Genomic DNA, 16,118 nt, shown 5'->3' with positions numbered 1-16,118 from the left:
ATTTTTATTTTTTAATAGAGATGGACCAATAAAAAAGAGTTATAGCATTTATGACTCTCCAAATTATAGAGTATGGTTAGAGTTACATTTTTTAGAGAGCTCCTAAAATAGCTTTCTTATATTCTTAGCCAAATTTTAGCTAAGAAATAGAGAGCATCATTGTGGATGCTCTTACTCTACATTATTTTCTTTTTACTTCACTTTTATATTATTTCTTCTTTTTTTCCCCTTCAATTTTGAAAATCAAAATAAAAAAGAGAAAACAAAATATAAAAAACCCCTCCTGTGTTGTACCTAACTCAGATTAATTCCACTCTATTCGCTTACTCTCCCACAAGCCACCACCTCCTCTCTTCCTCCATTTTTCTTTCTTTCTTTTTCCATACCCACCAATCTCTCCGTCTCTCTCTTTGAGATTTGGGTTTGTTTTTCAATTTTTATATATATTGATTTTGATTAGTTACCATTGTGGGGGTTTGGATGGGGAGATTAATCTTGGGTGGGTTTGGGGTGATGGGGTGAGGGATTGATGGGGGTGGCTTTGATGGTGGTTGGAAGGATGTTGTTGTTGAACTGGGGGTGGAGGCTGCAGTGAAACTGATGTTGTGTGTGTAGAGGAAGTTGGGTGGCTGAAGAATGGTTGGGTATGATTTGGTTTGGTGGGTTGGTTTTTGATATGATTCTTTGGATTACTTGGTTGGTTTTATGATTTTATTTTTTGGAAGTTGATTATCTTGGGGTGTATTCAATTAGGATTGTATACGATTTTGAATTTTTTTTTTAAGTGGCAGATTTCCTGGAATTATATAACTCCTATAGGTTTTACCCGGATTTTTAATAAACTTGTATAGGCTTTTATTATAGACTTCCATACTTTTGTATGAACTTTTATTATAGATTCAGATATATTTGTATAGACTTCCCAATACTACTTTCTTTTATCACTCTTTCTTCCCAACACTATTTTCTTTAAACTATCTTGACCTAGCCATTAGTCGACCATCCCTCTTTTCTTTTTCTTTTTTTCCAAATTCTTCCTCTACTTGTGTGCACAACAATGAATTTTCCTTTGAAATTTCCATGAGTTGGAAACTTTCATACCTAAACAATGAATTTTCCTTTGAAATTTCCATGAGTAGGAAACTTTCATACCTAAACAATGAATTTCCTTTTGAAATTTCCAAGAGTTGAAAATTTCCCTTTGATTTTGTTCACGAAAACAAGCGAACTCTTCGTCCAAAAATTCAAATTAAAAAACAAAAACAAAAACAACCCTTTGTTCAAAAAGCAAGAGCCCTATCATTTGGTAGTGTTATGGGTGATGGAAATATATCTCAACCTTCCGCCGCCTTGACGTTGGCTTCACGCTGAGAGATCTCCAAGGGGAACTTATCGGAGATCGAGAAATTCTCTAAGCCGAGCTTTCCTCCCCAACTCTAACTGGTTGATTTGAAGAAATCACTAATAGAGGAGCATTGCTTAATACATGACGCTTGTAACCACCCAAGGTCAGTGCATGGCTTAGTGCATTGTTTGCCAAAAGATGGAAAAATTTTTAACATAAAGAGGAAAATGTCATGAAATGTCACATTCCGGGATCGGCTTTGAGCATAATATTGTCCGCTTTGGCCCTCTTCTCTCGCCCCTCACGGTTTTGTTCTGGAAACTCACGAGCAATCTTCCCATTGGCTCATCCATCCATCCTTCCTGGACTTCTAGCCCTACCTTGCTTAACTTCGGAGTTCCCATGACTCCGAAGTCAATAAGCTCCCAAAAGGCCTCGTGCTAGATGGAGATAGACATGTACATATAAGGCACATCACCCCCTCTCCGTTAGTCAATGTGGGATGTTACAATCCACCCCCTTAGGGGCTCGACGTCCTCGTCGGTACATTTGCACCATACGGCAGAGTGGCTCGATACCAAATTGTCACATTCCGAGATCGACTCACTGTAGCACGATATTGTACGCTTTGGGCCCCCTCTCTACCCTTATGGTTTTGTTTCTAGGAGCTCACGAGCAACTTCCTAGTGGGTCACCCATCCTGGGATTGCTCTAGCCCCAACTCGCTTAACTTTGGAGTTCCCATGACCCGAAGCGAAGTCACTGAGCTCCCAAAAGGCCCCGTGCTAAATGGAGGTGGGCATGTACATATAAGGCACATCACTCCCTCTCCGTTAGTCGATGTGGGATGTTACATGAAATCTTTGGGGTGGAGGTTGGACTTATGTTGGCCTTTATTATTTATACCTAAACCCTACAAATTCTCCAAACTCCAACACTTAATTAAATTCTTCCAAATCTATCTCTTTTTGAATACAGGTAAATTTATTTGGACTTTTTCCAAGTCCTAATTGAATACACCCACATTTAGATTGACATTTTAAAAGTTCAAACAAGTCTAGATTAAATATACCCAAACTTTTATAGACTTTTTAAAAGTTTGTATAAATCCAAATTGAATACACCTGGATTTTTAAAATCTTTTTAAACGCTCTAGAATCCTAATTGAATACACCCCCTTAAAGTTTGATTTGATCTATTGGACGAAGAACCAGAAGAAGGCATGGAGTTGGGATGGTGTTGGTTAGGGCCTCGCCGGAATCCAGACAAAGTGAGACATATATGTGTGAAAATGGAGTAAAGTGAGACAAAATGAGTTTCAGGGGCCAAAGTGAGACTCAAATATACTTTAAGGGGGTATATCAAAAAATAAGCCAAAAAAATATTGAAAAATAAGGGCAAGTGAAAATAAAGTAAAAAGAAAAAGAAATGGTATAAAAGTGAAGTGAAAATAAATTAATGTAAATTAAGGGTAGAATAGGAAAAATAAAAAATAAAAGGGAAATAAGCTGGTGTAATCAGGTTTTAGAAATAGTGTGCTGAAATGATCAAGCTACAAATTGTGTTCTAATATAATCACTTGGGGATGTGAAATGACCAAACTGCCCTTCATATAAAAACATATCTATTGGGGAGTTATTGGCCATTGATTGCTGACCGAAAACTCTGATTCGCCTCTCGCTCTTCTTCCTCTCTCGCTTTATCTCTCCATCGTCGCTCCTGACCACCACCACTGCTCTCCCACTCTCATGAAATCCATCCTCACACAATTTCTCAACAAAAAAAACTCAATCTTTATCCCCTATCTAGGGTTATCTAGTCTTACAAGTCTAACCCAGAAAAATAAAAGCTTAGCCAAAGCCTTGAATACATGTCCTTTATGTTTTAATCCTTTATATTTTCTTTCCTGAGAAGAAATAATGGACACAATGGACGAAATCAGAGTCGATTTGCTACCTTCTGATAGCATTTACTTCATTGTGGGAATCATTAACAAGAGATGTGAATCACTTCCAAAATGTCCATTCTTGCCGCAGTGGGCTATCGGATTCTTGTCTCGGATTGTTGAAACGGGGCATCCAGGTATTTATTTATAACCTTTCTGTTCTGATTACATTTGGACCTTTGCGTTTCTATTTTTATTGAAATCATTTTGTGAGCTTTTCAATATGTGTATTTCTTTTGGGATTCTTTCAATTGTCTGTTTCTGGGTTGTTGTTCTATCGGTCCTGTTCTCACGTATGGATTTATAGTGCTAGAGCTAAATAAGATATATTAAAGTATATTTTAAATCTTGGAGTGGTCTTCTTTATTAAAAAAGGATCAGTTTTCTTTGTAAAGATTCCCCCTTTGTTTATGTGTATGTATGTGCATACATATAGCTCTTGATATTTATCAGAGGTTTATTTCAATTCCTGGATAATAAGGTACCTGTTTCGATGGCTGAAATTGCACTCAAAATTCTTGGAGGAAGATTAACTGCTATAAATCAAGTAAACATGTAACAAGAAATGAAATCCTTGAACCTAGCTAGTAGAATTCTTTTGTGAGTTAGCTTTGATATTTTAAGCAAGAAATTGATGTGGGTAGTTCAGCAACAAACTATATGGGTTTGGATTGGATCATATCTAACTTTGTCTTCTGCTTATTTTATAGTTAATGATCATTTCTGGAGTGTCCATTTCCTTCAAAAATGGGGTACTAGAAAGCTGGAGGGCTTTAGCACTCATAGGTGATTTACTTAGACAGACTCTGCTTTTGAATACTTATCTAATATAGTAGTAGAGTGCTCATTTGTGTGGTGATTGCAGGACTAGTTCCTTGTGCAGTGACCATTGGTTGATGGAATCTTGAGAATTTTGACAGCACAGTGCATCACATTGGTTGATGGAATCTTGAGAGAGATTTCCAAACCACAAAAATATTGAATTGCTATTGTTTACCCCACAAAATCATTGTCCCTACTTCCTTTTCATTTGTTGCAATGATTATTTGGCATTGATTGGTTTATTTATTTTGCTTTTGTTTTTGCCTCTGGTACTGTGTTCATGTCCTTGCTTGCTAGTTCCCTTTTTGGAGTTTTCAAAGGTGTAGCTTTGGTGGTTTTCAATGCCACTGCTAGTGCATCTTCTTCTTATTTCTTGTCAAAGTTGATAGGGAGGCACATTGTCTTCTCTATTAGGCTTGACAAGCTGCAGTTTTTCCAAAACCAGGTAAATTCAAATTCTCCATATCTCTCATTGATTGGCTCTCTCTCTCACAAACGAGCTACTTAAGTAGCTATCAAACGGTCAACAGTGAACGTTAAATACTGCACCATCATCACCCTCTTCACCAACCCACTTTGCTCGCTGCATTTTTTGTACAAGAGCTCCACGCTTCTTTGATCGATTTGCTTCGAGTTAGCTCAAAAAACTTAAACTGCAATGCTTCTAATTCTACTTTGAAAGATTGGAATGAAATGAGCAAGTTTCTTGGCGGTTGGCCCCCAATTCTGGAACTAATTATCTGGGATTAGTTCACTGCTCAAAAAATTCATGTTTTCCTCATTGCCCTTTCTTGTTAATTTGTTTGTGCAGCTGGTTGGCTTCTAATCCAGTAGTTAATTGATCATTGAAATGGCACAAGAAGTTGTAAATTCAGATGAGGTAATCTCTTGTGCATTTATAATTGCACCAACCTTTCTTTTGATGTTTCTGTTTTTAGTTTTCTTCTTGCAAATAGTGAACATGATAACTGTCTGCTAATTAGTAATTACCATATGGGTGTTTATGTAATCTTTTAGGTTGTTATTGGAGAAGAAATAGACCATGTAAGGTTGATCACCTTGAACAGGCCTCGTCATTTGAATGTCATCTCATCAAAAGTCGTATGCTCACAAAGTCAACTAGTTTTGTTCAAGTTCTTAATTCACTTTTTTTCACTGCAATCAGGTTTCTTTGCTAGCAGAATACTTGGAAAAGTGGGAAAAATATGATAAAGCTGAGCTTGTAATTATCAAGGTTACTTCCAATTTTTCCTAAAATCTTGAACTAGCATTGGTGGTCGTGGTTTAATAGATCAATGCACAACTTCAGTGAAGTCTTCAATTCCATATAGAGCCATTTAGATATTAGCCACTTGATATGCTTTGGTGTTCTTGTATAGGGATCGGGTCGAGCTTTTTCAGCCGGTGGGGACTTGAAGATGTTCTATGATGGCAGGAACTCAAGTAAATGCTTTCTCTTGTGAAAATATTTAAGTTCCTAATATATACAGAAAGTGAAGTTGCTCATGAACCTTCTTTGGCAGAGGATTCCTGCCTTGAAGTGGCTTTACAGAATGTATTGGCTTGGCTATCACATTCATACTTATAAGAAAACCTAGGTAATGCTTGAAATAAAGTAATCCTATCGCCTGTATTTTCCATTCGAAAATGAGTTCCCTATAGACTGTATGATTCCAAGTTTATGCCACTATTTAAGGATATCACTGAAGAATTCATGTTATCAATAGGTGGCTCTGGTCCATGGAATTTCAATGGGTGGAGGCACATCTTTAATGGTCCCAATGAAGTTCTCTGTAGTCACAGAAAAAACTGTGAGTATGAATATGATCCTAGTGGGATGTTTATAGAAACATGTCTATCTTTAGTGTTTTCTGGCTTGATATCTATCTCTGCATAATGACATCAAAATTTTCTGTGGTGTATTTCATGATAGGTATTTGCAACTCCGGAAGCTAGTATTGGCTTTCATACTGATTGTGGTTTCTCATATGTATCCCATCTTCTTGGGCATCTCGGTAAGCATGCAAATATAGAGGAAAATAGTTTTTCCTGGATTTTACTGAAATTGATTGGTATTGTGGGGGGAACGCAGGGGAGTTCTTTGCCTTAACAGGAGCAAGACTGAATGGTAAGGAATTGGTTGTAGCTGGATTGGCAACCCATTTTGTCCCTCTTGAGGTGATTTTCTCATTCCTTCCCTATAATTTTCTTCCTCTGAAACCAAGTCTCGGAAGTATTAGCTCACAAGATTTGCCCCTTTAAATTATCTGCAAAGATAAGGGACTGCATTATACACATCCATTATTATTAGATTCTTTGATATAATTCTTCTTCATAGTTACTATGTCAAACTAAAATTTTCTATTAAACTGTTTTTGTTCATAATAAATTATCTGATCTAGAGAAGCGTTTGATAAGCTTAAACTCTGGAGATGAGAATGCAGTCAAAGCTGTGATTGAAGAATTTGCAGTGGAAGTCCAGCCTGATGAAGAAAGTGTTTTAAACAAGTAATAAATCTTAGTTGCTGGTGTTTAATTGTTAATTCCACTTCAATCCTTAACATTAACATGCAAAGCTCCATATCTCGATCTCAATAACCTTTCCTTACCTTTCAGGTAGTCAATAATTGATGAGTGCTTCTCCAAAGATACATCACAAGGATAAGGAAAGGTCTGATACTAGCTGGTTATGTCACTGTCAGGTATGTGTCTTTCACTTCTATGAAATAATTGGGTTAAATTATGAAGTTCAATTTTGGTCTCAGAACATCACAAGGAATTATCATAACTATACTCAAATCTTGAAGGATTCTATGCTCAAATGACCCAAAATAAAAATCACTATCCAAAAATAGATATGATTGTTATTTTTTGAATAGAGGAAGATCAATAAACCTTCATCTCAGTCATCTCAATCCACACTGTTTACTCATGCAGAAAAAGATAAAATTCTCTTTAGCAAAATTGTTAGTTTTCTAATTTCGGAAGAGAAAGTATCAATTTTGGAGAATGGTTTTTATTTTGGTTAATTTCACAAAGTGGTTGGAGCTCAAACCACATGCCACCAACATGTTAAGGTGCTGAAATAGAGTTAGGCCTAATCTATGAAGGACAATTATATTGGTGATTTATCTGAGTTCTCTGGTGTTACTGGTTATGCCTATGTATCTCTGACTCTGTTTTTTCCTCAGGTTGGATTAGCTCTTGGAGAGTTGCGAAAGGAAAATAATTTCCTAAGAAGCCTTTGGCCAGTAACTAATCCACCTTCAAGTCAAGAACATCTTTTACATCCTCAACTTTTACAAAAGCCTCTCCGCCACCCATTCCTTGCTTGAGGGTATTTTGACGTTGCAGGAGTGTAAAACGTGATTCCAATAAGGACGTCGTGTCCTTTTTGTAATATGTTGTAGATTATGAATATATAGTGGGAATGTGGAGTTTTTGTATTGCCATTGTATTGCTTCCGTATTGCATTTGTATTGTCATCATATTGTCATTGTAGTGTTGTGGTAGTACCTGGTTATTGCACTTATATTTGTTTCTTGTCACTAGTTTTTTCAAGTCTGTCTTGTGAATGAACTTATAAGGATATTTTGTAAAAGAAAACACAGGAAAATGCTAGATCATTATTCATTATCATATAAATAAGGTACAAGAAGCACCGTATATGCATCTCTTCAATATGATTGATTCGTGTTCAGCTATTGGTGTAAGAATGTGATTCCATTATTGTTTATTTATTTATTATTTATTATTTATTATTGTAAGAATGTGATTCCATTAATGACGTCACATCCTTTTAAGAAATCAAACTCATAGTTGCTTCCCCTGCAAGAAATTATATTAATTAAGAAAACCAACCAAAAAGCAATGGCACATAAATTATGAAGTGGTAGCAGACATGCAATACAAAAACAATACGGTAGCAATAAACGAGCAATACAGTGGCAATAGACCAGCAATAAAAAGGCAATAAAAATACAATAAACAAGTTTGGGGCTTTTCTTTTTCTTGTGCAATTTGAAAAGAGAAGGGGAAAGAAACAGAAAGTGATTATATCAGACATTTCCCCTTACAAAATTTTATACTGATAATGATAGCCACCCCAAGCTAAGGACGGCTCGGCATAAATTAATACAACTTCAGTCAGACTATGGCATTATACATATCCCTTGAAATGCAATATACAAATTGCTGGCTCAACGAAGAGTAACAAAATTTTGATTCCAAATCCAACATTTCAGTACAAATTGATGACTATAATGTCTGCGTCCATCTTGAAGATGAAATTCTTTCCACCATCTTGGAGGCCTGACATAATGCTCTTTGATAGTCACCCACCCTTCTTTAAAAAAAGTTCATCTTTCCTCTGCAGGAAAAAAGAGAAAAGAAAAAAGAAAAACCAAGATCAAGATCAAGATCAATTGTCCTCCAAAAATATAGCTTAATTCTGCAGAAGATACTAGAGATGATTTGAGGCCATTAATACTCGAGGGCTGTCCTTCAAGCTTAAGTAATTCATCATGCATCTAATCCATAATGAAGCTAAGGGAATTCCTGAGCATCTTCTTGTCTGAAAAACAAAAATAGTTTCAATAGGCAACTTAAAATAGAAAGTAGAATATAGACATGCTGCCATAAATATTTACACCAGACAGAGAAGAAACTAAACAATACAAATTTAATCCTTTGGTAATTACTCTTGAAGTGTTCTAGGTTTCTTCTTTCCTTGGTCCATGAAAATATTGGCGAACTCAAAATAATATAGAAGATTGTTAACCTATTTGTTACAACATTTTACCAATCACAAGTTAACTTCTAAAATATCTTAGTCTAACCCATTATTTCACATTAAATGGGTTGCAACAGGTGTAATAAACCACAAACAGATAAATAAATTGGAAAAAAGTGTAGCATCTTTTCAGAAAATAAACAATTTAAGTGGAGACATTGTAACTGCAAACATTTTAGTCATGAGCTATGTCAGGCAGTGGCACTTTTTCAAGCCATCAGACAAATTGTAAAGCATGAGAATTATCAATCAAGCCTAATAATACTGAAGGAAAACCATTACCGATCAATACAAGATTTATGAGAATCACAAAGTAACAATATAAGGACAGAAAGGAAACAGTGCATAAGGGATTTAAAAGAAAAAAAGTGGCAGCGAAGGACAACTTTTGTGACTACAAATAGATGCATGTGTCTGAATATTTTTCCAATGATCGTGCCTTACAATTTCAGCCAGCAATACCATCAAAGATTACATTTGCAATAAGAAGGCTCAACATAGAAATAAAAAATACAAGAAGACAAAACCTAGAACAGAAAATTATTGACCCAGATCAGATACAAACCTTGGCCTGCCTGAGATGCTAGTTGGTATATTTGGAGTAAAAATTTTAAAAACGCCTTCAAACATGGCAGGGCTAAAAGCCCTACCAGTCTCAAGAACACTTGCATGTCAAATTCAGATACGAACTCTGCAAATCCACCCAATGTTGGATAGCCAACCTAATAAAATCAAATTCAAATGAACATATTAGTTAAGTGATTAGCCAGAAAAAGAACAAGCATTAGGCAAGGCAGCTTCCTATTTTCTGAGATCAGCAGTCTATATAAATTTTGTTATTTGCAAATAGCAATTCTACTAAAACCAGGTAAATGAAAAGTAATCGAATAAACAAAATAAACCTTAGGCACTTTGCGAGTTCTCAATTCCTGCAGAAGCTGAACAAAAGGAGAACATATGACAATCTTAGATGGCAAATAGCAAATTTAGGCACTTCGTCATCCATAGAGCAAAATCAATCATACCAATAGAAGTTTCATCCGAGCATGAAGTAATTCACAGTTAAAATACAGAAATTTCCAATCTCTCTAATTACTAAACTTCACAAAATCAGTCACAGGTTAGTGAAATTATCCTTCTCAAATGAAAACCATACAAAAAGACAAACTAGTCAATAACAAATACAAAACCCACCTTAGAATCACTCGTTTGGCGCACAGAACTGAATTGGAAATCCCAGAAACACCTAAAGAAAGCATGAATCACTTGCTTGGATGCGCGACAAAAGCATTTTCAGTGTCTCGTAAGTCATGAAGACAATGCCTACACTGGGGACAACCTTGTAATATTCTGGCAAAATCCCTCTATACAAGCCCCGTAGGCCTTCAATCCGGATTATGTGCTTAAAAGTCCCAACTAAGCCTCAGTATTATAGATGCGAACTCGACCACCAGCCCCCTCCAACTGCATCCTTCGCCTCACAAGATCCAGAGGGAATGTTGCTGAAATAACAAATAGACCAAAAGATAATCACATAGAAGAACAATAAATCTGAAATTCTTATTGCTAGATCCTAAACAAATCAATTGGAAGTCCTAACATAGTTTGCCATCTATCTGTGTCTGAAAACTATACAAGATTTAAAGGCATCATACAAGGAGTATTGTTCATAAACTACATCAGTATATAAGTTTTTGTTAATTTGTATTTGTTAATTTGTAAAGTATTTTTCCTTGTGAAAATAAATCCTCTACTATGCATCATGTCACAATTTTCTGTTATAGCGATCCATCTTTTGATGGTCCAAACTAGCACCAAATGTCATAGATCACTTACCTGTTGATGAGGCAATGCCTGAAAGATCACTGCAGTAAGGACCTGACCATGACAGTCGAATCATTGGGCCTGATATCAGAAGAATTGAAAACTACAATATTACAACTCAAACGAATAGAGGGACAATAAACATCACTTCAAAAAATTCAGCCCCAAATCAACCAATTATGCAGTATTCACCTTTCAGACTGCCAAAAAGACCTCAAAGCCTCATAAACTGAGAAGCTTATTGCTATACTGGGCCCAACACCCTGTGCCACAGGAATAAACCAAATGGAAATTAGTGTTAACAAAATAAAGCATCGAAGAATGTCCAGGTTCATAATAAAGCATACCAACAGTGTCGCTCCAAGTCCTTTATACAATCCCAAAAAACCTTCTTCTCTGCAAATTGTATGAAATGCATGCCCAATACCTCTGTAGTATAGTGCATTTCTCTACAAAATTCGAATCCACTGATAAAAATCAAATTGAAAAAATACAATGGATGGATAGTTATAAATCATACCTAAGACCAAATTTAATGAACAAGAACTGCAATATCTGAGAAGTATGTGAAAAAGTCGGAACCGAAACCAAGAATTAGGGTTTTTTTAGGTCCTGAAGGAGCAGAGGAGAAGAGAAAGAAGTCGATTGAAGACATGAAAAGAGAGGGAAATGAGAGATTGTTGAAGGGAGAGAGCATTTAACAAAGAAACCCTCTTTTTCACCTTCAAGAACCCCCTCAACAAACCCTAACATTGACTGCAGAGAGAGAACGAGAGAGTGCTGCTTAGGTTTTTGCTATAGAGGGAGAAAGAGAGTGGTGGTGGTCGATGGAGAGGAATCGCTGAGAGAAGAGGAGAGAACCGTGAGAGAGATAAGTCAGAAGTGTTAGGGTTGATACATCTGCTTTTATATGGAAGGCAGTTTGGTCATTTCACGTCCCCAAGTGATTATATTAAAACACAATTTGTAGCCTGATCATTTCAAAGACACTATTTCAAACCTGATTACACCAATTATTTCCCAAAATAAAAAAGAAAAAATTTGATTAAATGATATTAAAAAATAAAAAGGAGTGTAAGTTGAAAAAAAAAAGAATAGAAAAATCATCTCCCTTAATATAAAATATTCAAAGTGCCAAAACTCACCGACTAAGCTTATGTTGGTTAAGTCTCTCCTATACATAGGCTTGATGCCTATTCACAAACGTGAGCTCTACAGCTGTCCAACCCAAGCAATCAGTCAACTCCGCATTAAAGCCTTGTACTGACTTCAATCAATAGAATAAAAACGCTTTTTTACTCTTTCAAAAGTTTTCCATTCCAGGTTAAGTTATTGTCAATTTGTCATAAACACCATCAATCATAGTGATAGTGGTATCAGAGTTTGTTCCGATCAACATTGGCTAATCTGCCTTTTTTATTTTTATTTATTTTTTTCCAGCAAATACCCATATATGCATGTGCCTTGGTGTAATATTTCTACATTTTGTTGTGTGTGTGAATTTTCAACATCTTTAATACGTTCCACACGGCACACAAGATGACTAAATATTTAAAGATACATGTCTTCGACGACGGCGACCAAAGATATTTGTGTTTGCTTGGAAGACGACATAGATGAAGATATCTTCTTCGTTAAGAAATTCTGGCCCTGCCAAGGAATTTGGCAATTCTTTTTTGGACTCATTCAGGGAAATGGTTACCAGGTCTAAACACCACTACTGTAGAGTGGACGATCTAAACCAACATCAAATTCTTCAAACAAATCATCGGACACAAACATGAAATCAAGGAAGCTTCTAGGCTATTAACTGACAACCAAGTGGGCTCTAGCTAGGCTGTTGATAACTCAAGCAATCACCATAAGCCAAGCCTATTATGAATGACACTTGGCCATAATGGAATACTCTTCCTACCAACCCGAGCGTATAGGTATCACCAGCCTCTCTAGTTGGAGGGCGACGAACCCAAGGAGTAGTCTAATGATCAGGTATGTGAGTCTTCACCCGACCACTAGGATGGTCATTTTGGATCCAAGGCGAGGACTTAACCCGGCTCCTGTCAAATCAATCAACCCTATCCCTGCGATGCATAGCCTGGCTAAGCAAGAAGATTAGCTCAGTGCACGTTCCATCCTCGAACAAGTGTCACCTTATCCATTGGTCTCCACATGAGTAGGCAGATGATGGAAAGGAATCATTTAATACACCTCGCATCCCTAGTCGCATATCACTTCACCACCTAACCTCTGCCCAGCATGGTGATCTGAAATAGGACATTAAATGTAATCCAGAATAGGGGAAAAGATCTCTTCCAAAAATATCTTGACCTATCCTTCTCCTTCCTATAAATACCCCTCACCTGTCTCTAAACAAAGGTAATAACTCTTCATGTAGTAAAAGCCTTATATCCATTTTCTCTCAAGCTCAAGTTAGTTTCTGACTTAACCATTAGAGAGGGTTGAACTGGAATCAACCCCAGTTTATCCTTAATTCTGATATTGTTTCAAGTGTGCAGATCATCCTTTGGAGACTGTTCATACTTACAAGCCCAATACGGGTCCAAGCTCCAGGATGGGGCCCCAGTTACTTATACGAGAAGGATACACGGTTTACATAGGCTATTAACTCACAACCAAGTTCGTTGCAGGTTTTCAGTTGACTTGACTTTGGATTGATAAGAAATTTACAAATGAAGCTCTATTTTTCGACATTACGTAGAAACCTTCCGGAGGCTCAGCTGATTGTGGATCAATCAGCATTTGGAGATAATTCTAATTATTTTGGGAAAAATTTCATTACAAGCCAAAAATTGCATTCTTGTGGGTATTTATTAGATTTCTGTACATAAATAATAAAGTAATGATGTGAGATATATGAATGAACAACAATATATCATGACGTTTACACATATAGTTTTACTGTAACTTATAGGTTTAAAATAGAAATATAGGAAGCCTATGATGACAAGTTAGGTACATGGATAGATGAATCAGTATGCCCTGATAAGAGATTTCCATCATTTGATTCATTTTCATTCACATCAATATTGTTCTCCACTGCTGAGTTGTTCTGCATATCATTTGCATCACGTAAACCTCCAATAGCTGTCTCATCATCAGGAGTATCCATAGCATGTACTCTGGATGTTCTTCACGTAAAAGGATGCGAAGTGAGATCTTTCTTGTCAAAATGCTTTGCCAATTCAACCATTTTCCACCGAAATGAGTTCTCAGAATAAATCGTGGTCCTCAAAGTAGGCCATTGTGAGCAAAGGAAACGATACATGTACATCAAAAGTGAAAACATGGAAACTACACCTGCGATGATTAATGACTCTACTTGTGTTATGCTTCATAGAGCTAGAACTTGTTGTTCCCACTTTCTCCACCGCCATTGCAAGTGCCCAAACTGTATCATATGCCCATAATCCAAAGAGGTTTAGGCTTGCAGTCATCTTGTTTGGTTGTTTCCATCTTGACCGAAAGTCTTCAAGATCTTTTGTCATCGGGATATATGGCCTTACTCCCAACACACCTTCCATTGAATCCATGGTTGTCGAATTCACAGGATCTAAGAAAGTTGATAACCATTCGGTGACAAACCATGCATACCCTTCACTCATCATACCTGCCTTATTTGCTAGAATAAAGAATTTGGACCCAAGGGAGGCAGTCATATGCACCAGAAATATTCTTGTTCAATTGCTTGTCGACAATTGCAAGAAGCAGCAAAAATCAGATGTTCAAGCATGTGCGTTGTTGATGCTCTTTTTCGGAGAGGGTCAGCTTAGAGAAAAGGGGTTTGTCTTCAGGAGAAGTGTGAACCTTGGTAAGGGGCTAGCCTCTAAGACAAAGTAGGAGAAGCAATAGTTAAGCTGACACCGGTGTGGTGCCGGCCGAAGGCTCTCCGATGATTAAGTCAGAGAGTAGTAACTTTGGCAGAGTAATAGTAAAAAGTAAGAAAGTAGTTACCCCTTTTTACTAGGGTACTGTTCCCTATTTATAAGGAAGTGAAAGTGGGAGGTTTGTGTAGATTTTTGATGTGGAACTTTGTGCAAGTCGCTGTAGTGGTGACACGTGTCATGGAGATTAGGTTTGGCAGTTTGTGAGCTTCGGCATGAGCTTCGGCAAGTGTCGGCACCTTGGAAGAGTGTCTTCCTTCGTTAGGGGTAAGGCATGTCTGCCTTAGTGCTAGTTGTTTTAAGGCTGGATATGCTCGGTTGATTATGGTGTAAATAGTAGTCCCCCAAGTTCGCGGTCAAGAAGTAACTTATGGGTTGGGAACTTGTTAGATTTTTGTGTAATCATGATCGTGCATTCCAAGTTCAGTGGGAGCCGTAGGGCATTCCCTAGTCCCCCAAGTTGGCAAGCTAGAAGTTGCGTTAACACTTGAGGTAGGGTAAAAGCGGTGTGAGCTTGTAGAATTGTTGGTAGCTAGGTACCTGGGCATTTTGCAAAGAGGCTGGGGGCTGGGCCCTTGTGTTTGAGGTGTTAGGTTTTGGTAAGGGAGCCAATGGCCTTGGTGAAGCCTTACTTTCCTTTTGCCTAGCCCTTGCTGCTCGGCAATGACCTTTTTTTTTTTTTTTTTTTTTTTTCTTTTTGAATGGCCATGTGGCATGGGCTTTGGAAAAATTTGTGAGCCCTTTACATGTGGTGGCTTGGGCTAATCAGTTTGTAAGGGCTAGGCCCTAGGTGGGCTTGCAAAGGGTTGTAATTGGTCTGGGTATCCAAGTTTTGCAAAAGGCTGAAATGAGGAAAAATGGCCCAGTACACGAGCATGGCTTGGAGTTGGGCTCAAGAGCTAGTCCTCAATAAGGCATATGGAGTCTGGGCCCTTGGTTCTGCTTGGGGTTTGAGGGAGGGTGTAAGTCCTCTCATTTTATTGAACTGCCTTGGCACCTTCCCTTGGTAGAAAGTTTGAGCGCCGGCATATCCCGGTGTGGGCATATCCCAACTTTGTCAAGGCGCATTTCGGCCAATCGGCAAGGTCCCCATGTCGAGAATCGAGTCGAGCTTAAGTGGGATCGCTTTGCTTGTCTCAAGGTTTTAGTTCGAGCCTTGCCGTTTGGCAAGGATCGAGTTTGGCCATCTTGGTGTGTCAAGGTTTTCCTCCTACGTGAGCCTCGTGATCCAACCAATTTGGCAAGGGCAGATTTGATTCGGTACACCTCAGAGCTCGAGAGTTGTCCCCCTAGTCTTTGCCAAACCCTTGTCGCTCGGCAAGGGTGGGTTGAAGGGTTTTGTGACCGCAGCAGTAAGTACTTAGGCTTAGGTCGGGCTTTTCAATGCGTTCGGCAAAGAGATTTAGGTTGCTTTCGACACCTTTGGGGACTTCCAGCTTCGGCAAGATATTTCCGTGAGTGTCCAGACCTCAACTCGGTAAGGCTTGG

General features: G+C 37.8%; 1 protein-coding gene and 2 long non-coding RNA genes across 3 annotated transcripts; 1 reads left to right on the top strand and 2 right to left on the bottom strand.

Annotated features, from left to right (window-relative positions):
• Window positions 1-3,273: 3,273 nt before the first annotated feature.
• LOC148920086 (3-hydroxyisobutyryl-CoA hydrolase-like protein 5) lies at window positions 3,274-6,374 on the top strand. Its single transcript, XM_089044538.1, is given in 11 exon segments — window positions 3,274-3,427; window positions 4,001-4,076; window positions 4,410-4,557; window positions 5,130-5,213; window positions 5,278-5,346; window positions 5,492-5,555; window positions 5,636-5,655; window positions 5,657-5,710; window positions 5,840-5,923; window positions 6,046-6,127; window positions 6,205-6,374. Coding segments are annotated over 11 exon segments (1,005 nt in total).
• Window positions 6,375-8,516: 2,142 nt separating this feature from the next.
• Window positions 8,517-10,200, bottom strand: LOC148920085 (uncharacterized). The gene is made up of 3 exons (XR_016124382.1): window positions 10,099-10,200; window positions 9,470-9,626; window positions 8,517-8,685 (listed from the first exon to the last, which is right to left on the bottom strand). It is a non-coding gene; the product is annotated as an uncharacterized LOC148920085 (long non-coding RNA).
• Window positions 10,201-10,782: 582 nt separating this feature from the next.
• On the bottom strand, window positions 10,783-11,532 carry LOC103341617 (uncharacterized). The gene is made up of 4 exons (XR_016124381.1): window positions 11,249-11,532; window positions 11,076-11,177; window positions 10,921-10,991; window positions 10,783-10,809 (listed from the first exon to the last, which is right to left on the bottom strand). It is a non-coding gene; the product is annotated as an uncharacterized LOC103341617 (long non-coding RNA).
• Between the last annotated feature and the right edge of the window lie 4,586 nt (window positions 11,533-16,118).

Source organism: Prunus mume, linkage group LG2 (assembly GCF_029339155.1).
Source record: "Prunus mume cultivar Tortuosa linkage group LG2, ASM2933915v1, whole genome shotgun sequence".
NCBI lineage: Eukaryota > Viridiplantae > Streptophyta > Magnoliopsida > Rosales > Rosaceae > Prunus > Prunus mume.
The sequence above is the reverse complement of the archived record's forward strand: the minus strand, read 5'-3'. Positions and strand labels throughout refer to the sequence as shown.